Source organism: Halichoeres trimaculatus, unplaced genomic scaffold (genome assembly GCF_033239565.1).
Source record: "Halichoeres trimaculatus isolate MK-OKI-2021-1 unplaced genomic scaffold, fHalTri1.1 fHalTri1_scaffold_15, whole genome shotgun sequence".
In the NCBI taxonomy this organism is placed as follows: Eukaryota; Metazoa; Chordata; class Actinopteri; order Labriformes; family Labridae; genus Halichoeres; species Halichoeres trimaculatus.
This window is the reverse complement of record NW_027437193.1, coordinates 18561818-18585538: the sequence shown is the minus strand read 5'-3', so window position 1 is coordinate 18585538 and position 23721 is coordinate 18561818. Positions and strand designations below refer to the sequence as shown.

General features: G+C 40.3%; 1 protein-coding gene across 1 annotated transcript in view; it reads left to right on the top strand.

The window, feature by feature from the left end:
* The window catches only part of rem2 (RAS (RAD and GEM)-like GTP binding 2), a 55795-nt gene extending 33341 nt beyond the window's left edge, over positions 1 to 22454 (top strand). Inside the window, exons 5-6 of the mRNA XM_074689407.1 lie at positions 10193 to 10207; positions 17067 to 22454. Of these exons, the coding sequence (XP_074545508.1) occupies positions 10193 to 10207; positions 17067 to 17380 (329 nt within the window). The 3' untranslated portion in view covers positions 17381 to 22454. The remainder of the gene's footprint in view (positions 1 to 10192; positions 10208 to 17066) is intronic.
* Positions 22455 to 23721: the final 1267 nt, after the last annotated feature.

The window sequence follows — 23721 nt, the reverse complement described above, 5'->3', positions numbered from 1 at the left end:
GATGCCAGTTCTCTGCAGTTCTCTCTTTTTTCCTGAGAGACACTTATTCCTTCGCGTCTACATCGCTGCCACTTTTCCTTAAAATAAGCAAAAGTCTGCTCTACCAAATATCAAAAGTGGCATAAATTAAATTTGGATCAGAAGATGAAAATCCACAGTGTCATTTGATTAAATGAACAAAAGTAATGACACAAATGATGAAAGCAACCTGCCATCGTGATGCTCTCTGAATTCTCAAACAAACACAGAGAGCTGCTTGGATTCAGAGGAGACTTATCCCTGTGTGAGCTCCTGCCAATGAAAACTTTCTCTGAGTGAAGTAACCTACTTTACAAACTCTCCTGAAACATCCTCCAGCTTCATCCACTTCAGACTTTAAAAGGACAAACTCATTTATTAAAAGTCAAATACTATCCAACACCAGCACGCTCATGTTTATTTAATCTAATACAATTAGATATGAAGAAATCATTTCATTTCATTTTCAATCACTGAAATAGAGGTCTGTTCCTCTGCAAATCATTTTAGTTACACATGGTTAAGCTGTAGTCTTCATCTTCTCAAGCTCTGATGTGTATCAGCAGGGTGTGTGTATGTGTGTGTGTATTTTGCACCTGCAGCTATGAACAGATTGAATCCTGAAATCTTTAAAAAACAACAAATAAGGAAAAAAATAAGTCAATAAAAAGTTCTAATTTCAGCTTAAATCATAAAATCTGCCAGTTGAAGTCTCCTCTTGGCCACCAAAGCAAACTGTCAACTTCTAGGCCGTTAACTTTTTCCTCCATCCATTGAATGTCAGGCACCTGTGATTTAAAAGAAAAATATCAGTTTGTAGTAAAGTAAAAATTCATTGTTATAAATCCTAAGGATTTAAAAGCGAGCTGACTACTTTGAGTTTGGAAGGTATGAAAGTCTGTTTTTCAGATTTAGAGGCACCTTGAGGATCCTGAAATGCTATCACTTTAATAATAAGTTCTTTTGGTGACGCTACTTGGCAAAGTTTAGCTGTGAGAAGTGAGCTGACCAAGTAAGAAGCGAGATCTGTCCCTTTGCTTTGGTTAACTCTGTAGACGTGACTTACACTGGAGCTGGACTGGCAAAAAGAAAAAGGACAGAAGTGCAGAAGAAAGCTGAACGAGAGTTTGATAGGAGACTGATGGTAAAAATAGTGAGATTGCATCACAGGAGCTTTTTGTCCTCCATGGCCACCGTCACTATTTTCTGTTTTGGTAGGGGTAAGCAGCAGTAAGCTAGATGCTGGTAAAAATATATAGTTTAGTTGATGTTTGGTAAAAGTATGAGTTTAAGATGTACCAGCTCACTTTGCTTTTCATGATCTGCTGTAACATTCAGTGATTTTCCTGAGCCAGTTGAGTGATGTGACCTGCTTCATGGAAAAAAATTATGCATCTGAAATCATTGACAATCTACCAAAAATACTGGAGACAGTTCCACTGAAGTGCTACATCTCTTCAATATAAAAAATTGGAGCTGAAATTTGTATTGTTAAAAAAAGAGAGAACATTTTCTTGTTATTATGAATTTTATTTCTTTCGCGCTCAAGGCACAGCAGAAGTATCAAAAGAGAGCTACTTGGCCAGCATGGAGTTAGAATCTGCAAAGATGCCAGCAATACTGATCTGCCGAAAAAAAAAATTAACAACAGAGAGACTCAAAATGCCTCCATCCTTTTGAATGTCTGAGTAGCTTTGATGGTAAAGTCTGTAATGAGAACTGTCTCGTCCTTTATATTTTCTACAAGGGTGCCTGGATGTCCAAAATGTAAACATGGGAGTCGATAAGCTCACACACACATATTTCCCCAAAGCAAACAAAGGTGTGTGCGGTTTCCTGTCTTTCTCCTTTCTAAACGCTGCTCCGTGACTTTCTTTGTTTGGCTCCTCAGTCTCCTTACCCGAGTATTACACTATAAATCTCCCTCCAAGCAGACATGATCTTCATTAGAAAAGCTCTTGTGGGATCCGTCTTTGATCAGCAGAATCAATCTCCCTCTGTTTGCAGTATCCAGGGATAAAACTCTGTTTGCACACTCATTATAAGGGAATAAAACCATCATCCGTCATGCTCGTAAAGGGCAGCAAATACACACTGCCTATGGTTTTTATTGTGCTTTAAAGTCTAACTATAAACCTACCCTGGGTGTAATTGGGGCTTCTTTTCCCACATCGACCACTTAATGGCAGTGCCAGTGGTGCTGTAGTTTGAACTCTTTGTTGCAAAAATGTGCCGACCTTTATGAAAGTAAAAAGTGAGGTATAGACTTGTGCTCTATTGATTTTCTGGCAGACAGTTATCATGAAATACAACAGGAGGGTATTTTGACCAAGACAGCAGCCACTCTGCAGGGAGATAATATCCATCAGTCACTCAGTCAGTGGGTCAGTCCACCTTTAGACTAAAGTACAACCAAAGAAACATCAAAAGTTGGAAGTTTTTGTGTTTTATTTGGAAGAGGAAGTTAGTATTCAGTGCCCATCAACTATTCTGTATAATTTACAGAAGTGTCATGATAACTTTCCACTGGCTCTGAAGCATCACTGCTCGACCATAGCAAACTTTAACCCGGCATGATCCTCTCTTTCCTCTCAGTCAGTGCACTTGTTTGCTTGGGGTTTGGACAAAAGTTCAGCTGTGTAGGAAAGTTGTGCTTTGTTGTTACAGCATAGTATAAAGAGTTTTCAATTTTAAAAAATGCTCAAGTCTGAACTGAGAATTCAGCAAGACTCTTATTTCATGTCCTGTGTAATGGTTTTGGGTCTGTGTAGCTCAATTGAGGCTGTGGAGAACAGAGGTGAAGGGCAGGCAGAAACTCAGGTCCACACAAATACTGGGACTTCACATAGTGCTCATCATTTATTAAACACTTCAGCCTTACCAAGCCCAGTTGTACGGCCATTTCTCTTTCATACATGAACAAACTAGTTGCCGCAACTAACCTTCACTGTTATTTTGAGGAAGCACAAGAAAACAGAAATGAAGTTCATATGACCAGTGTGGTGTGCGTCTCAACATGAGGCAAAAACAGAAGTAAAAGCATTGGCACAGCCTGATGATGTCACCACGAGGCGACACAAACCTGACTTTGTTAAAGGGACATTTTGTGATCCGGACTGTTACACTTCACATTTTTGTGTCTGTGGTTATCACTGATTTTAGTTCATTTGGAGGTGAATTGCCACTTGATTTAAGATTACTAATACTTAGCAGCTAAATGGTTTGCAGCAGAGAAGAACAGAAGTTTGCACTGCAAGTACTGAAATGTAATTCAGTGTTTGTCTTATTTTTTTGAGAAAAAAAAATCTCTTAGACTTTATTTGAGCCACATTATCTGAGTCTAGAAACTCGAGAAAATGTCTTATTTCAAGGTACCAAGAGCTAAAAACTATGCCTTAATTGCTTGTAAAGAGAAAAAAAAAAGAAGAAAATCTGCAGAAGGGGTCTAAAAATATACTTATTTAGTTTCTCACATGAATCTGTACAAGCAAATCTTATCTTACCACTTTAGCTGACTGTTTTTTTTCCAAATCATACAAGAAATACACAGTTCTATTTTTTGATGTCATATCATGAAATAAGATGTTTTCTTGTCTTGTCAGGTGAATGGGGTTAATGTGAGGACTGATGGGACACTTTATACAAAAGACAAACACTTGCTTGAATTCAGTTCTTGCTGTGTGAAAACAGCATGGGGTAAAAGGAGAATGTTAAAACACTGAAACTGTCAAACAAGATACCTCAAACTTTCAAATTATTATTATCTGTGGTTATCAACTTCTGGATTGTCTAGATCATGTAGCTAGCTGCTGGTTGCTAATCTCAGCACAGACTTTGATGGGGACAGTTGGCTTTTTCTCTCCAAAAGACCTGCATTTGTTTTCATGTTGCACAGCCACAGTCAGTGCTGTTGCTTCGGCACAAGACTGTCTCTGGTTTGAGTCCCCACGAGGTCTTTTCTGTGTGGAGTTTGCAAGTTTTCACGGTGCAAAGACATGCTCATCATCAGGTCAAGTGATCACTTAAAATTATCTGGAGGAATGAGTGTGTCGTCAGTACATATGCTAGACTGTGATTGGTTGTCATCTTGTCTGGTGTACCCTGCCTCTTGGCCTGTGACAACTGGGTTAATTTCCAGCCCTCTGAGACCCTGAATATGACACGCGTTATGGATAATGGATGCTCTGATGTTTACCTGCATGAAGTAACTCGACTTTTGCCAGCGTAGCGATAAGCACCAGAAATGTTTTCATGTCAGTACTTTGAAAGTTAACTCCAATTACCGGCTACTGATTGGATTTGTGTCATCAGATCAGTGGGTGAATGCAGACACAGACTGCATATGAAGTAGATTGTTAGATAAAATGCTTTTAAGACTGGATCTACTGTTAATTTCCAAGAAAATGTAATAGACATAATAAAATGTATGCACAGTGTGTGGAGGATGCTGCTGCTGGCTGTACTCCTGGTAGCACCAGCAGTTTGCATGGACTGTGTGGGTTTGATTAAATTAACTATCAACTTTATGTCCTTAAAGATATACAGTTTATGTTTTAAAAGTACAAGCTACATGATAAAGAGAAAACATCCCACACCACTCTGGGATGAGATCAGTGAATAAATTTCAAAAATATATAAGCCAAAAAAGATAAATAAAAACAGTTTTCTTCATGTCCAGATGAATTAAAGCTCCTGCCACAGTTTCCTGATTATACAGCGATAAATATAAAGGCTTGATGAAGAGGATTATTTTGCATTTTATTCCTTTATTTATCAAACTCCAAGTGTGAATTGATTTTTTTGAAGGTAATTTTAAAGTGTAATGCTAACAAATGTTATTCTAAGGGATCATTATGGATGGCATGTGAAATTATTCAGTGCAACAAATGAACAAATTACATACAAAATGAATAAATCATGGAAATTTAAGAGCTGACTTTGGTCTTTTTATATTCTGGCGCGCAACATTGGAGACAGGTCTTGGCAAAACGAACTGACTGAAGAAGAAACACACTTTGTACTGAATCGATTCAGCAGTCCTCTGAACAGACAGCAGGCTGGCTGCAATTTTCTGGACTTTATGTGGGAATGTTTTATGCATCACTGGCAGGCTGTCCCATTGTGTGAATTTCATTAATGTTTCAGATAGACAGTGGGTGCTGGGTGGCTGCAGTTAAAGAGAGGGAGACTGACAGTTTGTACGGTTTGGCCTTGACTTGAACTTGTGTTTGAGGTTTAAATAGAGTATAAATTTAAAACCTAATGGTCACTCCTGCAGTGTCTCAGTCGATACAGCTCACATTTATTGCAATGCATTCTCTGGCGTGTGCATACTCAGATTGACATGTTTCTCTCTAACCGTATGGAAGAGTCCCACCCCTCCGTCCCCGTCCATCGATGGTCTATCTTTTTCTCCAGATGGAACATCCTCTGTGTTTGTCTGGTTTATCTCCCTCCAGCAGGCCAACGCTGTTTTAACGGTCTGTGTATCCATGTATGTATTGACCATACATGCACATACACAAACAAGTGGATGCACACCCTCATCTTCCTCTATCACTATTTGATATTTTCAAAGAAAGGGCTGTGATAAGAGAGGCACAGAGACGAGGAGTGACAGAGGGAAGGACGAATGTATGACAGCAGTGTGTGCTTTGATGGGAGTCTATAAGAAGAATGAGGAGATGTGTGCGTGTTGAATGAAAAAGGGGCTTGTTGTTTTTGTCCTTGAAAGAGCCACTTTAACTTTCCATATGGAGATATTTCCACAAAGACCAACTATACGGCGAGTGCAACATCAATGTACTCATGTTCTTGTACATCAGGGAGAAGTCTTATCCTCATTATATGGGCTGAATATGTCTCCATATCTCTCCCTGTAGGTATTAAAGAGGGTTTTCTGTCGCACTTTAATATAAAAATGATCCATCCCTGCTCACTTTTTCAAATTTGGCCCTGAAATAGGGAATCAGAAATTACCGGCCCACACCTCTGGGGAGGCTTGAGATGTAAATTGTTCAATCTGTGGGAGCTGTCTGTGACCGAAGGTGAATTTAACTTTCAGATGCAATTACGGTCGGTGTTATGACTCCTCACAAGAATCTGTCCAAGTAATTCGAGGCGTCACTTGACTCAGCTTTTAGATTTTAAGCATTGATGTTTCCAGAGTCAAGTGACATCCTGTAATGTAGAATGAGATCCTACATTTATCTCTGCTGCTCCACTGTGCCTCACTTTGAGCTCTCCTTACTTTTTCTTTAGGTTTTCAAAAGATTCAGGTTGTGAGTTGGATATATAGTGGATATATAATAGTCACAATCACGTTTTTTTGCAATATTAGATTTTGTATGAGTAACACTGGTTACACCAAGTGACAGTTTTCAGTTTCACCAACTGACCATGTCTTTCACCCAATGATTTTTTGCAACATAAGTGTAATGTCACAGTGGGCTCTAATTTCGTAGACCAGGCGCAGGCGCAGGCGCAGGCGCAGGCGCAGGCGCAGGCGCAGGCGCAGGCGCAGGCGCAGGCGCACCTGCCCCGCGCCAGCCTTCGCCGTGCGCACAGGGCGTGACCGGTGCACTTTGTAAGTTTCCTGCAGTGCCAAGAGAGGCGCAGTTCTGGCGCAGGTGAGCGCAGAGCTGCTCATCCACGCCTCCCACCGCGCAAATGGCAGAGAGGCAGGAGAAAAGCCGTGAGTGGGTTTAACACAGCCGAGCGCTGTTTTCACCAATCAAATGAGCGCCTCTCCTCGCCTCTAAATGCCCTGCAGCCGAGGTGCAGCGTCTGATTGGTCTGACTGATCTGACTGATCCACAGCACTGTGGAAACAGTGCTGGTAGCGGAGACGGTCAGAGCCGCTGTCCCTGCAGCAGGAAAATGGACAGCGGGGCTCATCAGAGGACACGAAGCGCGTCACCGTGTGGGCCAGCTCCCTGGACAGATTTAATCTGTTCCTTTGTCATTAATAGGAGTACAAAATTAAGAGACAGTAACACAGCTGGCTTATCCATTCAGATTACTTTTTATCCACCTGCACTCCTGGTTTGTCATCTCCAAATAGCAGAACCTTTGGTGATACACTGTATACTCTCCCAGTGTCTCCACCTCATCCTCCTCACAATAATGTACTCCATCTTTTTAGATCACGTTAAGAATAAAGACTAAAACAGACAAATATGGGAAATCACGGGTAAATCCTGAGTGACATACACTTATTTTGTTTCTTTTTTCTTTGTCTATTCTCTCCCTCTTTTCTTTGAATTAAATGAAATGAGAGAACCAACTATATACTCTGTATCAGATGTTAAGGCTGTTTATTGTTTAATTGTAAGATGTGCATCAAACTTCCAGCTGCCGCCAGGTTACCTTTCCATTATGACAAACAGCTTTAATCTGACATCAGATGTGACGGGCCAGTTAATATGGATACAAATGTATCTGCTGGTTCAGGTGGTTACATTAAATAGTGATTACTGTGATTGTTTACTGCATTAAAATGTGCCTGACACTCTGGAAACCTGCCTCTGAGACTTTGTTCACATGTGGGCACGTGTGCCTGTCACCAAATTACAGCTGCGGATGGTGCGCTCCGCCTTGCGCCGAGGATAGACCAGGTTGGAGCTGGTGAGCTTTCAGCGCACTTTTTTGGCACGAAATTGTCACTGCGCCAACATGAATCTGCCGACACCTCCCCCTGGTGCGCCGTCAACTCCCCCTGGCGTGCAGTCACACCCATCTCTGCGCAGACGGTCTACCAAATTGTTAAATTGGCAGCGCACGGGGGTGCGCTGCACGAAATTAGCACTGCGCAGGCTGCGCCAGGCTTGCGCCCCCTGCACTGCGCCACGAAATTAGAGCCCAGTAGCTCAAGTGACAAACTTGATACACTTTACGTTTTCAGTTTAAATGTATGTTTGAAACCCTGTCTTTCTTTCATTTTTTAACCACAATAAAATAGCAAAGTTGTTTTCAATCACATAGTTAACTTTGTAGAATATCGCAATATATCACAATATTGGGATATCATGATATTATCATTTTGGGACCATAGTATCATGACGCGCCTCATATCATGAGGTTCTTGCCAATAGTCACCCCTATATTTTGGCGCTAATAATCTTATTTTAAATCATGTATAATGATCCAGCAAGAATCTACAAACAAGACTTTTTCAAAATCACTCAGAAAGTCTTAACAGGGACTTAAAGAGAGAAAGCATTAATTTAACATGAAGAGTCAAGTTGAGTCAAATGATCTACTTCATTTGAATTAAGTCAGGTTCAGTACTTCATCTTTTTAAGTTGATTTAACTCCATGAAGAGTTCAAAGTATTAAAACATTAAAATAAATTCAAAGGATTCAAAAAGCACTTTTCTAAATGGCTGGTTTAAAGCCTTTCTTTTTCACTGTAGCATGTTGCACGTGTTCTGAAAAGAAAATAAGATGAGAAACAAGATGAACTGGGGCAGAGTCATTTACCTGTATTTGGGTAGAAAAAGCAGCCCAGTGTTTTAAGTCCTGGTACTTAATCCACAGTGACTGAGATAAATAAATATATATGACATAGTTCAAAAGAGGTAAGAGCCTGTGCGTTATTTTCCATTTGATAGATTGCACCATAAAGGCAATGAGTTTGTGGGTGAACTCATATTTTGAAAGGCCATTTTTAAATTGATGATTTTACACATATTAAAACAAGACCAGTTAGTAGTTGTACCTTAAATGAAAAAAAAAAAAACTATACCATTGTCTATGTCTTTTGTCCCAATCCTCTGGGTTTTTTTTTTGTTTGTTTGTTTTTTTAGCCTAATCCACCAACGGGTCATTTTATTTTTGGCATCTCAGAGTCAATGGAGGGAATGAGTAAATGAGAAATAATCCAGTCAGTGGACGTTTTTACAAAGACATGGGATTAAAATAATGTGTGTGTGTGTGTGTGTGTGTGTGTGTGTGTGTGTGTGTGTGTGTGTGTGTGTGTGTGTGTGTGTGTGTGAGTGTTTATTGTGTGTGTTTATTGTGTGTGTGTGTGTTTATTGTGTGTGTGTGTTTATTGTGTGTTGAAGTATTCACAGCTTTGGGTCAGAACTGGTTTGTTTTGTTTTGCAAGTTAAACAGAAGCAGCAAGTGTGAAATGTGTGCACATTGTTGTCTGCACATGCTGTCAGCTCAGGTTCAGTCACAGCTCTGGTTTGAACTTCATAACGAAAGTGGAAAGGGGGGGGGGGGGGGGGGGGGCGCGGAGGGAGGTGAGGAATAAGTAATGAGAGATGCCTATACTCAGCATATTCTCCCTTCATAACATAAAAAAACAAAAACCCTCAGAGCAGAGATGTGGTCAGCGATATGGAAATACCCGGTCCTCAGTCCTGCAGGGACTGACAAGGCTGTTGCTGTGTTCAGTCTGAATAGGGGCATGTTTTCCTGCTGATATGTGGGGCTGACGGTGAAACACAGACTAAAGCAACCACAGCCTGCTACTGGAGTCATAAAGTCTATTTATGGCATGCACGGTGACACTTTTATTCTGCTATCTCTCACCTTCTCCCCTCTGCTACATTTCTGTCTCCACCTATTACTAACAGAAGGAGGACATGCTTCTTTGTGTGGGTCTTTTCCTCCAGGCCCAGGCTGCATTTAAAGATGAATGGTGTGCTCGGATTTCTCCATGTTGTACTGAAAGGAAGTCCCCTCAACTGATGCTGACTTTTGGAGACAGGAGCTTTGTCCTTGGAGCTGCATCTTAGCTTTTCTTTTCACCTCTGTGACACAATCATCAGATATGGCACATAAAAATTTGGTCACAGATAATTTTCGTAAAGGAGACTGACTGCTGTTACCAGGTCTTGTAATTTTACTGCCTTACTTTAATGTGAGTTCAGCTAACCAGACAGTCTACATCAGTAATTCAACTTTTAGCATCAGAGGCTAATGCTAGGAGTAAACAATCTTTATCCAGGTATTTGACAAGTGGCAGAAGAGAAGGGGACACGAAGGATGAATGTAAAAGGAAAGTCTCTCTGCCTGAACTCCTGCTCAGCTTCATTATGGGACAACTCAAGTTTCCTTTACAAATGTAATTTGCATAAACCCAATGAGACTTCTGAGTAGAGTCTTCTGTAAAGACTTCTATGCCATTGAATTTAGCAAAGGTGCAATTCTGCAGGTCACAGAGAGGCTCATGACTCTAGTTAAGTCTTGAACCGTTCCAAGAATTTAAGCAAAGAAGAATCAGAGGACGACATGACTCTTGAGTTGGTATTTGTCACATCTCTTGCTGTTCCTTCTCTAACCTGTTAATCCAAGCACACACTTGTCAAAATGTATCATTGTGTATCTGGGTTTTCAAAGTTTAAAATGTCTCATCTGTTAATATAGAGAGGGCATGTAAATTACCTGAACTGCAGCCCATCAATAACTTGAGCTCTAAATGTTTTGTCTTCACTTTTTAAGAGCTGCTGGGTCATCCATCAATCTGTCTCTTAAAGTCCATGGATGTCACACTTTGGCCATATTTTGCTCAGTAAAGCCACAGTGTAGCTGTCCTCTTCTGGGTTTTCATGAAAGTGCACTTGAGCTCAGTTTGCTTAGTTAACATACTGTCTGTCTGTCTATCTGTCTGTCTGTTCGTCTGTCTGGCTTTCTCTTCCTGTCTTCCTCCTCCCTACCTTCTGCTCATTTCATCACCCATCCTGCCCGTCGTCTCATCTCAGCATCACCTTCCTCTGTCTTAGTGACTCACATTTGCCCGTTCATCAAAATGCCTGTCCCATTTTGTGTCTCTCTCCTTCCCTCACTTCCTACCTCCTTGTCAGGTATGAATGACTGTTTGGGGGATCTTGATTTTTTTTTTTTTTTTTTACTTTTTTATTATAATCTTCATTCACAAATTTTAAATACAAATGGTGTGTATGTTCTCTAGCTGCTAGTGGTAGTGCATTATAGTTTGAAGAGTATTGACCAATCATGTGTCATCAGGTATATGCAAGAGAAAGCAGTCTGCACCAAGCTCTATAAGTGTTAACACCACAGCTTTAATTTGAAGTATTGTTAAAGAAAAAAAACCTTTTTTTCTTTGTATACAAGTGCAAGTTATACCACAGCATAGATTAAAAATATACATTGAAAGACAAATCTGCATTATGCTGAGTCAGTGTTTAGATTTCTGGTTGTCCTTAGATGCACCATAAATGATTGATCTAACCTTCACCCAACAAACAATTAAAGTTGTTTTGTTTTCTTGTTGAGAGACTTGACAGAGCTCATGTTTTTCTGTATTTGTAACCATGCTTGAGGCATTTTTGCCCATTTCTTTAACAAAACATCTGAAGAAAGCATGTAGATCTGTGTATGTGAACAGGTGAGGTAAACACGAAGTCTAAGAAAACTACTTTTCTTATACAAGTTAATAACACTGACATAAACCAGGATAAAGGCTCAAAGTACCAAACTACTAACAGTAAAGACTCACCAAAACAGGTGAGCAGGCGCTCCCACAGGAAATGAAGCACCAACAAAAGAGTTGACATGTTTGAATGGACTTTTCATCTGTTCATTCAGTTAATCAAACTGTTAACAATAGTTTTATCACTAGGGCTTCATCATGCCTCAGTTTTCCTTTTCTTTCTTCCTTTCAACCTTTTTTGCTTGTTTCATCCTGTTCATGCCCTGTACACACATTAAGTTGAACCTTCTCCATCTTTTATTTTTCATTCTCCTCTGTTGTTCTATTTTTTTATTCTCCATAGCCTGTCTTTCCCTCTGAGTTCTTTGGTTTTCCCTCACAATGACAGCCTTGTCTTCAAACTCTCCTTGATGTTTCCCTTTTTTTGTCGACTTCTCTCTTCTCCTCATCTCTTCTTATTGCTGACTCCTTCTTTTATCTCCTTGTCTTCTGGTTTCATTTCTCACCTGCTTCCCTTTGTCTCTCTCCTCCCTTGGTTTTTACTTTACTTGCCGTTTCTCTGTCATTCTTCTGCCTCACATCTTTTATTTCTCAGTTCTCCCTCTGACCTGCTTGTTGCCTGCTCTTATTCCCTCTCCTGTTGTCGTCTGTCTTGTATTTGTCTCTCTTCAAATTTAATTTCTCTAACTCTCTTCTGAGAGGTCATAAGGACTCGGTTCAATTCAATCAGTGGTGGTAGGTATTAGGATAAGCCCTGCTGATCTGGTTTGGGATTTGTCTTTTTCTCTCCACTCATACCTTGTCCACTATTAGGTGACACCGCTGTGGGCAGACAGCTGCCACGAGGCCAGGCTATTACATACAGACCAAATCTGGTTTGTTTGTTTTTTTTTGAAGGTACCTGTGACACACTGCTGCTCTTACTGCATTCATCTTTTAAACAAAATGTCTGACAGGTTGCAAAGCAGGTAACTTAATTATATTAAGGGCTGGATTGGATTCAATAAGGCTTGAGTATTACGTAAATCATCTCCAGCCTCTGCTTATTCAGCTCTGTGTGGTATTCATTTGAGGCAAACTTTAACCACTTCATCCAAGGATGAAACAAAGTAAGACGGTTTTTAAAGCTGAGATGAAACCTGGAGATGAAGAAAGCAGGTTCTACTCTTGACTCAGTCTCCCCAAAGATATCCGTACTTTTAAACAAAATGTTGAGTTGTAAACTATTCCATTTCTTTGATGTGTTTTCTATAATTTAATCTTGAAGAATATCTCTTAAAGAGGGATTTTAAAGGTAGGGTCTGCTGGAATTTACTTAAATGAAGCACACCATTCAGAATGGGCTCCTCCTCCTTGGATCAGTACCAGCAGCACTGCCCACCCACTTCCTCCAACCCTTACAACGTGAACACATCCACTTGCCTTGCAACAACCTGTAGCATCCCATCTCCGCGTAGGAGAGACTCAAGGGCCGTGGACCTGATTTGGAATGTTAGCACAAGCTCATCATGGGTATTTCACACATACCTAGTGAGCAGAAAGCCAACTCACTCTGCGTGCCCAAAAGCAAGTGAAAGTCGAGCCAAGCTCCACCCTTGTTTAGGAAAAAGAGTTACCTTTTTGGGCTTTCGTTTCACTTTGGTGTTTTTTCTTCCTCCGTACTATGCCCAGTAGCTGCTCAGGGTAGCTTCTTCCAAATGGTCTGTTCTAAGAATAGCACTACAGAGCTTCAAGGGTCCCAAAGGTTTTTCCCCCATGCGTGCAGGCCCACAGAGAGCTAGCCAATCAGGGGGAAGGGTTGTTTTGAAATGGGGAGAGACGGCAGCTCAGAAGTGTTTAAGGCAGAGACTGAAACAAAGCGGTATTATTTGAGGTATAATTCATGTAAAAGTGTTCATCAGAGGGACAGTTTAAGCCTAAAGCCGGGGTGGCCAACCTGTGGCTCATGACCCGCATGTGTCTCTTTGACTCTTCGATCCATTCCTAAAAAAATGTATGTATATAGATTTATATATAGTTATGAGTAGTGGTGTGCTGATCAATCTAAAACATTGATTTATTGATGCCAATGTTGGGATCAGTATTGATCAATGCTTGGGTGATGAGATTGATACTTAAGTTTCGGTTTCTCTTCTTTACATATGCACCTCTCAATCGCTCGTGCTCATAGCTATCTAGATAGATAGATAGATAGATAGATAGATAGATAGATAGATAGATAGATAGATAGATAGATAGATAGATAGATAGATAGATAGATAGATAGATAGATAGATAGATAGAATTGTGATGATAGATTATGTCATTTCGTTTGCGTGTGAGAGCAAGTGTGTGTGTAAGACCACGTGTGTGATGTGGCACTTTGTAGTACCACAGTAATTTCGTGGCTCTGGATCTTTTACTGGTTGGCACCCCTGCTTTAAAGTTTGTCAGTACAAAAAGTAGAGAAAACATTGGTGAGATGCTACCCAGGCAAATGTGTGCACGATCACTGTAGTGTGTTCCGATGAAACACAAAAACACTCATTTGTTATTCCAGACTTAAGTCCTCTGCAAGTTCTGTGATGGAGGAAGTTGATGATTAACTGTTTGGGATAAGTCTCAGTTTCATTGTAAAGAGTCACACCCCAGCTCACTACAGTACTGTGGCTTTAAAATAGAAGCAGATCCTGTGGCTGAATCACCATTACTCATTCAAAACATGAATGAAAAACTGCGTCTTGTTGTTTCCTTTTAGTACAGAAAACAAATGTCTCGTCTTTTCAACGGTTTTTGTCTGCCCAGTTTCTCTCGGCCTTATGTTTTAGCTGTTCTGTGTGCTTTCCTTGTCTCATTTGCTTTTCTTTTGCTCTGTGTTCTTGAACAAGTTGATGATATGAGTATGTATCAGCACCCGGGGTGTAATGGCAGACATGAGATAATAAGAGTTACACACAGACCCGCAGTTATGCTTAAAAGGAGAATATTTATCTACAGAGGCTGCATCCTGCAGCTTAGTCATCCTGCTACCATAACTTTAAAGTAATTTTAAAGTCCTGCTTTCTGAGTTTTATACAGCTATTATGAAAACCTAATAACACCCCTTAAAAGCCTTTTCTGCACCCGGCTGCTCAAGACCTCTTAGATTCTGTCTCTGAACAGAGAAGTGGCAATAAAAAGCTGGAGGATAGTCGAGTAGGAAAGGCTGTTAAAGCCAAGAAAGAAGGCTGTTTGCCATAAAATGATCCGTATCTGTCAGTCTTCCTTATCAGGCAGGCCTTTTTGACCAGGAACAAACAGGGCCTTTCAGCTGAGATACTGAGGCTTGTCAACATCACGCTGAGTCACCTGTCCTCATCCAGGAGAGTCACACCGAGACAGAAACCATTTTCCCATTTGAGCCTCGGCCAACAGATTTGAGCTCATACAGCTCAGCTTGAAGCCACATTAACCCCATCCCGCCTGCTCTGTGTCTGGAGCTGTGTGTTCAGTTATGACTGCTGATGGGACAGATTGGCGAGAGGCAGACACAGGATGTTAATTTTAGAAACGTCGAAATGCATGAACAGCTCAGTCTGAGCTCATACGGATTTTCATGTCTCACAGTCGTCTCTCGTCCAGTTTTTTCTTGGCTCTGTCAATGAAATCATGCCAAATGATGTATTAGCATGTTTGTTTGTGTTAGATCCAGTCAATACCAGTGTGTGTGATGGCCCATATGAAACCACCAAAATCTGAAATTATTATTTGGATTAATTGAGCTTTTTATTGACTGCTTGTGTGTCACAGATCATAATTCAAAGAAACTCCCACCACAAAGGACATAAGGGAACTCTCATTTTGAAGAAGACAGGAAAGATGCAGGAATTGTGCTATCTTATATTTGATATGTTTCGCAAATAAAGCTTCCTTAAATATGGCTCTGTTGTGCAAGTGCTAAAAGCTGCAGTTCATTGTGTGTCCACTTGAGGCTGTCTCCACAAATACCCAAGCCTGAGACGATCTAATTCTTTAACAGCACACACTGTACAACAAAGGGTGAACACAGCAGTTAGGAGAAATCGAGATTATGAGTTTGTCCAATCAGAGGCTGATTGTAGCTGTCGGTGAAGATGCTAAAGGTCCTTCTCTTCACCTCACACAACCTCAACAAGTTTCAGGTTGAGTTCAGAATTTTCAATGTGGATTTCATTGACTACAGGCTTGAAATCTTCGCATCAGAAACAGATGAGTGACATCACAGAGACTACCTCTCTATGTTATAGATGCTGTTTTTACCCCAATCAGTAATATCAACTAAACAATGTGTGATTTAAGAAGGAAGAAGTCAACATTTTCTGCAATTATTTTTCTATTAATATACTCTCAGGGAGTATTACTTAAATGTGATTTTTACTTGTGATAAATTTGTTTTTGAATTAAATCGTACTGTAATGATTTCAAGCTTAGAAATGTGCCAGACTAGAAATGTGCCAGACCTTAGCCTCTCTGCTGTGAATCTTGTTTTTCTCTGCAGTTGTTTTTGAAAAATACTGTCTGATTCTTGTCTGCACTGAAATACCTGTTTTTATGTCGACAGACTTTTTCACACATGCACTCCTAAAAAGGTTTTTGAAACTTTCAGGAGCTCTGCCCATGAAAGTCTCCAAATGTCCCTCAAATCGGGTAGTTTTACCAGTTAGAAGGGGACTGTGGGTGAAAAATGAGTTTCAGGAAGTAGAACATGACATTAAAACCATGCTGCAAAAGCTGCAGTACGTGCTTTTGTTTCGTGACATACAAAGCAGCTGAGTCTGATGCTGTGATGACAGTTTGTGAAATGCTACAGGAAATTTGACATATGTGCAGATATCGTGCTGCTCTGTTTCTGAAAACCATTGTCCTCCCACAGCCCTCAGATTTCTTTATTCATTCAGTCACACACTCTTTTTCCCACTTCCCATTGGTTGCATCTTTGTCCACTTAAGGATTATTTTCCTTGTGTGATTATGCCAAAAAAAAAAAAAAAAAGGAAAATTAATGATGCTGAACACCATTCGGCTTTTATGGTTTTTCAATTTAACTTCTGAAAGTGGAAAAAGTCTGTGAAAAGGTGGTGCTCGGTACAGCAGGGAGTTGTGGTTGATGAGTGATGCAGACGTGTTGTATATGATGTGAAGGATAATGCTGAATGGTTTTCTTTATCATTACAGGCATCTCACAGTATAAACACTTAAATAATTATTGATTCTTCAGCTTCATGCCAGGTGTATGTGCACCAGTATACTATGTGATAAATCACTTCCCTCCAAGTTCAACCATCTTTTTCCCTTTACTGACTTTTACAAGTTCACAAAAGTGCTCTAAAAGAGGAGCTTCTCTTTCCCTCTGAGTAAGATGCTTGAGACTGAGTCCATTTGTCACTCTTTGGTGCAGAAGAGAAGACAAAGTAGCTTTCAAGAGTGTGATAGAGTCTCACAAACAGCTGCGCGTGAGCTGAGATGTTGTAAAGATGCACACGGCACAGCTGCTAGCTCGTAAACAGATTGCAGATGGTTGCTAGATTCATGATCTTATGTTCTTCAGTTTCAAACTGCTGCCTTTAATTGCTATTTGCTTCTGCCAGTATGAGTGAAGCTGCAATTATTTAAACTATTTTTTTCAACCCTTTTCTTTTCTTTATTAGCCATGATGTTTGACTGTATCTACTTGGAACTCTCAGCTTCCCTCGACCATGGCACCAATGAGCTGTTGGAGGCTGCAGTTCGGACAGCGAGGGGCGAGTGTGTGGGCCCTGGGTGGACCGACGGTGACCCTGGAGCAGCCCGCAGGGAGAGCCTGACCAGCCGTGCCAAAAGGTTCCTGGCTGGGCTGGTGCCACGTTCATACGGTCGAGACCGAGATCGAGATCGGGGCCGCTATCGAGAAATGAGCCGCCATCGGGGCAGCAAGATCCTTCGCCAGAAGTCCCGCTCCTGCCATGACCTCAGTGCACTGTGACCCATATGAATACACATGGGCAGAGAGACAAACTTCTACACATGTACACATACACCAGACTGTAAGTTGGAGGAAGTTTGAACGATGCAGTGGCTTTGGCGCAAGAAATAGAAGACAGTACGGTGGAGCAGAGGATGAAATGTTGGGACAAACAGAGAGAGGTCAAAGGAGGTGAAAAGTGCTGGAGAACAACTCAAATCCACCACACAGCAGTGAGCCTTTATCTTCCTCTTATCAGTGAAACCAATTTGAGGGAGATAGAGGACAGGTTTGAGAGAGAGCAGAGACACAGATAAAGATGTGAGCTGCTTGGGCTAAACTCTGAGGACTGATTACCTCATGCAGCAGAGAGGAAATTAATTACTTTCACACAGCAGCTATTTTCTCATGAGGACGTGCTCAGGTGAGAAGATGAAAAAAGGGAGAGGTTTTATTATCATGTACCAGGTTGCTAATACTAAAAATCCTCTGAAATTTATAAGCATGGCTGCTTCCTGATTAATGAGCAACTGAAAACCAATTAGCAGTAAAAACTCTAAATGGAGACAGTGCCATTTTTAAAATCTAAAGCTATATTTAGTGATTTATGTTTTCCCAATTTAAACAGGCGATGATGTTAGCATTAAGCCTCTCCTAGCTAACATGCCTGTTAGTGCCAAGAATGTAAAACAGGAAGATGTAAACTAAAAGTGTCTCTCTTATGAAATATCATGGAGTGTTAGAAGCTGCTGTCAGCAGCTGAGAAGCAATAGGTGGGGAAAACAGCGAAGGGACATTGTGTCATACTTTATAAACAAACGACATATTGACAATGAATGGTAGAGAATGTTACTACTGCTATCAATCATACTGTTTGAAAGTGTAACAGAAGGAAACCAACTCTTAAAGGTTTTATTCCTCAGTTTAACACAGGGTGACCGCCTATTCAGACCTTCAAATGGGAGGTTTAAATTTTACTGTTTGGAATTAGTATTCGACCAAAAAAAAAAAAAAAGAACCCCACCTCTCCTCTAGAACATACCCACACATTTACAGTACATTTTGAAGAGTGCTTTTTTTAATCCTCCAGTGACCCTCAGCCTACAGATTAAGGGATGGAGTGATAACTTCAAACTTCAAAAACTTCAAACTATTTTATATGTGTGTATGACCCTCGTTCACAGAATTTCCCTGGAATTACAAACTTCTGTTCAGCAGTATCTTTATTGTATTATTTAAACACTGGGGAATTTCTTGCTTCATGCTGCATATTATTAGTGTATTAATAGTTAATGGAGAACATGGCATTTCATTTTGTACACGTGATTGGTAGAAATTAGAGACGTCATGTTATTTAAAACTGCAGTTCTGACCGAGATTCATCCCTGTCACATGTAAGCTTTTATAAAGGAGGACATCCGAAGCAATGAAGAAATGAAATTTGGTTGTTTTGAAAAAATCTTGTTAAGACACTGAGAGACACAGACAGAGACAGAGACAGAAAGGTCCAAGGGAATCACTCCTGGCAGCATACACAGAAAGTGTCCACATTCCTGTTTAACAGTAAATAAGCACCAACTTTCTGAATTGGGATCTATCTAATGAATTCTGTAAAGAAGGGATACTGTGCTTTTTGGGAGTTTATATTATTTCCCTGAAACCTCTGTTATAGCTTTACATGGTTAATGTAAAAAAAAACAAAGTCCCTACATTTCTCACACTGGTGTTTTAGAGAACTCTTGTTTCAGCCTCAGTTTGAAGGTCTGTCAGGGGCAGAGCTATGGTCAAATCTTAGTGTTTGAGGCCCGCCCCTTTCCATGTTTCATGAAGTAGAAAGGTGATCCTTATGTGATAGAATAAACATTTCAACAGGTCTCATGAAGGTCTTGTGCTATTTTAAGAACAGACATTTTGAGCAGTTTATAGACAGGTCAGGGATTTCTTTAACATATGAAAACGTTAAGGTCTGAAAATTTGCATAAGCCGCCCCTCTAAGAATCACATGTGTCTCATGGTACAATTAGTCATCAGTGGACTTTACAGCACCATTGAATGAGCCTTTGATGTCAGTTTTTTTTTCAAAGAGCTCCAGGAGCTTCTGACAGTCTGATTAGCTGTGCTAGCTAAGGAACAGCAGCGCATTCAGACCGACTGACACAGATGATTCAGTATTGAACTTTAACTTGTGGTGCATTAGCAATGTATTTAACAGCAACAGCCTTAGATTGAAATACATTAACAAAAGAAGGTGTGTTGCAAGCACAAGAAGAACAGAGATTTGATGACAGAAATTTGTTGGAAGACAGAAAATGGAGCTTGAAAATAGGAAAGTCTCAATCAAATCAGGATGCCTGGTTGCTTAAATGTTACACTAGCTAGGAAGTATTGGACTGCTAGGTTAGCTAAAGTCAAACATACATAATGGTTAAATAAAATATTGCTCAATGTCCCTTTTGTAGTGAGCATAGAATATCTTTTACTGTTTACAGAATAAGGATAATAACATTAAAATATGTAAATTCCCAGCTCGTTGTTCATGTTAGCTAGGCAGAGATGGGCTACTATCTGATGTCTGAGTTATCTTAAGATTTGCAAAGTCCATTAAAAAGTAACAGATTTGTTATTAAATCTATTAATTGTGCTGCAACCTGGACATTTTAAAGGAGGTTGGGCTCCTGAGCATGACAACAGGAGAAAATGGCCGCTGTGAGAGACTCTGAGAGTCACAATGCTAGAAGGGGGAAGGGGCTCACATTTAAACACACACCCGAGTAGCACCCACTGATATGTAGAGACTGATAGCAATCTATTGTACACCTGTTGTTAACCCTGTTTTTATAGCATGCAGATTAGACATGACCCTGTAGGTTTTACAGTACATGACACTGGACTGATTTTACTCCAGTGGCTAATAGCTAATGCACAATCTAGCTAGTGTCTCTAGCAATGCCATCTCAAAGGCAAGACCCTTTATTTATTAAACTTCTCTTTCTCTTTGCCTTTTTAACACACCTCCTCCTCACTTTATTCGCCTTTTGTGTCCTGTAATGATCTGAACAAGTGTTTGATGACACTACCTATGGCATATTCATGTGTGAAGTTTTATAAGGGTAGAAAACATCAGTGCCCAAGCCATAATCTCGCTGAATGCACCCTTAGCGATCAGCACAAAGAACCCTTTACCGAGGACGATGAGGGAACAGAAACAGGTCAAAATGACTACAAGGCAGAAGACGTCAGCAGGGATGACAGGACTGAACTTTTCTTAAGCTGAGTCACAGCATGCTGTGATGGTCTTGGAGCACAGGAAGACAAACAAGAGAAAACCTAATCTACCTGTGGGTGATTGATGTCTTTATTTCTCTCTTTTTATCCATTGACATTATGATGTGTGCTGAGACTGAACTCTGTGGGGGCTGGCCACACAGGTGACCCAAAGAGAACGTTCTGGAAACGTTTGGATATTTCATAGAGCGTGGCAGCATCACAGACACATGCTCACTCATTTGTCACTGTCTACTAAGCACTCTCTTCTTTCCACTGAGAATAAATTAAGTTTTGTTTGACATCCTGAATGAGTCTCTTGTCCTTATTTTATGACAGTGTTGTGAGGGAAATGTCTCATTTAAGCTATTTCTTGGTAGAAAGAAGGCACGGCAGGTCATCAGATGACTCACAGGACAGACTGTGAGACGGCCTCTAAGGACAGTTGTTCAATTTAGGACTTAACAGCTAAAAAGAAACGTCCTTTGTCCACTTTGTGGCTGTAAGAAAGAGTATCAAGTAAGAAACAGATAGATCCTATAAGTTGGTGCCACAAGAGCATGTCAGGTCACACTGTAGTGGGTCTCTTAAACACTTTGTAACAATAGGATTAATTGCAATTAATTTTAAAGATCATAAATTTAAAGAGATCCATAATAACTTTGAAATATCTCAAAGTGTCCTACTTTCATTAGAGCCTGTTTCCACTGACTGTATCTATTGCTCCAACTGAGCTCAGGGCCTTAATTTCAAAGAACTTCTCGCAGTTAACGCCTGATTACAGAGCTCAGCTGATTGACAGATGGGCGCCCCATAGCTGATAGTGTGGAGGCTCAAAGACTCCCCCATTTCCATTATGACCCCTGGTGAGGATTTGCTACAAAACTCAGAAACAGACAGGTGACGCCAGGGGACTATGACTCTCATACGCTTTTAATCACTTGCCAAAACCAACCCCCCAACTTGCCCCTTGTTAAATCAGATACACTGTTTAGGTTGGTTTTCAGCCTGGTTTATACCTCTGCATCGAATCCAATGCAGAAGCCTACATGAGAAATGTTGTCTTGCATCTCCTCCAAAATGTTATTCCATGTTGAAATAAAGCAAACTGCAAGCCCTGTGACTGGTCCACTGGGAGGCTTGGTGTCCCCAGCGTTAATGTAATCACCTCGCATTGAATGTAGATCTACTCTATTATTCCACATAATAGTTGCTGTATGATCAGTGGCAGCATGTTTCAGCTCAAATTGAACTCAATAAGCCTGAAGTCACAGTGAAAAGCTATCAGGAAACGCAGCAGGACCAGACCGTAAAAGACACTACCAGCATTCTAGCAGAGTGTTCCACAGCATAACAGAGACATTGTCCATCACTACAACATAAAGCCGATGCAGAAGTTTAAACCAGATTTAGAGGTGTTGATAAGCACAGCTCTGTTCCAAAAACGGAACTACTTGAAAATCAGTGTTTTTAAAAAGTGCAAGAGCAACAAAAATCTGGCTCTGTGGGTTTTTCTGGCTAACTGTAATGGAGTTGTGTAGAAAACAGGAGCAGTGGACACAGGCCTTAAACTGGTTTCCAGTGTCTCTTACAGACAATCGGTCAGGCCGATTAATCAGGCCGATTATGCCTGTCACCGATTAATCGACATCGGCCAAAATGTAGCCAATTATAAAACATTTTTGCTCCACTGAGATTCTGTCGCTTCTTCTCCTGTGTCTGTGTTGGGCTGCACACTGCCCGAGTGCCCGCCCCCTCCGTCCAACATTATTTAATGTAAGACTATAGAACAACGTTTTAACATCGTGTTAGTTGCTTTTTTGTGAGATAAACAGAGATAAATGCTACTGGTAATTCACACGTCTACCATTATCTAATGTAAGACTATGATACGGCGTTTTAATATTGTGGAAGTTGCTCATTGTGTGTTTACAGTTTGACTTTTTTTTATACTTACTGTGTATAAAGTTCGACTTCTTTATTTATTGTGTTTACAGCTTGTTCTTATTTATCATTGGTTTACACTACAGTTCTTATGTTGACAGTTTTATAATTAAAGTTTCTTGTTTTAATTTAATAGTGTTCTGTCTCTGTCTTGAATCATATGGGTATTATAATGATTTGTGATCATATACAGTATATATCCTGTGTATATCAATGAATTTATTATATATATCAGCTGATATATTGGATATCAGTCAATATATTGGATATCAGCTGATACATTGGATATCGGCTTTTTTTTGCCCCCGGTATCGGCATCTGCATCGGCCCCAAAAATCCCATATCAGTCGGGCTCTAATTCTAATGCATGCTTCAATTGACCAATTTACTGTTTGTAAACAATTACAGCTGCACGCACATTTTGGAAACAGAAGTGCTGTGGAGTACAATGGTTTGTCAAGCAATGTGAGGGTGGTAACCACCAAAATACAACACCAATTTGGCCAAATGACTCACAGGTTTGAGAGAAATCAGTGAGTGAATGGAAGACATCAACAAGTGGACGGAGGTTTGGAGGACAGATGTTTTTAGTGTAGAAATCAAGTGTACCCCGGAGAAGAGACTGCATTATCTGTTGCACTTACCAGACTGGGAAATTTAAAGGCATGAATTTGTGTCAATAAATCAAATCAAAAGAGCACACAGACAGCTGAGTCGGATGCCTGGGTTATAACATAGGAGCCAGAAAACCATATTCAGATAGAAAATTGCATTAAATATATCCGAATATTAATGGTTTGTATGTTAAGATTACTAATTGGACTACCATCTATAGGAGCCATGAATACATTTATAGTTTGTTTTGCTGTTTTGGAATTTTGAGGTGTGAGGTTGTTTCATGTTAATTTTTTGGTTTGTGAGGGGAGCACGTTATGGTGTATTGAGTGGGGGCGGAGATATGATTTCCTTCTTTTTGAAGTCACCTGTCATGGTTTGTGTGGCGTGGAAGGGAGAGAGGGGACGAGCTAGGTCGTCCTATTTTTTGTTGACCGTTGTTTCCTTTAAATCACCGTTGAAATCATTTTTCCTCACGTGAAAATCAGTTTATTATAATTTTGATCATCTTCAACAATAAAAGATCAATCGTTTATTTT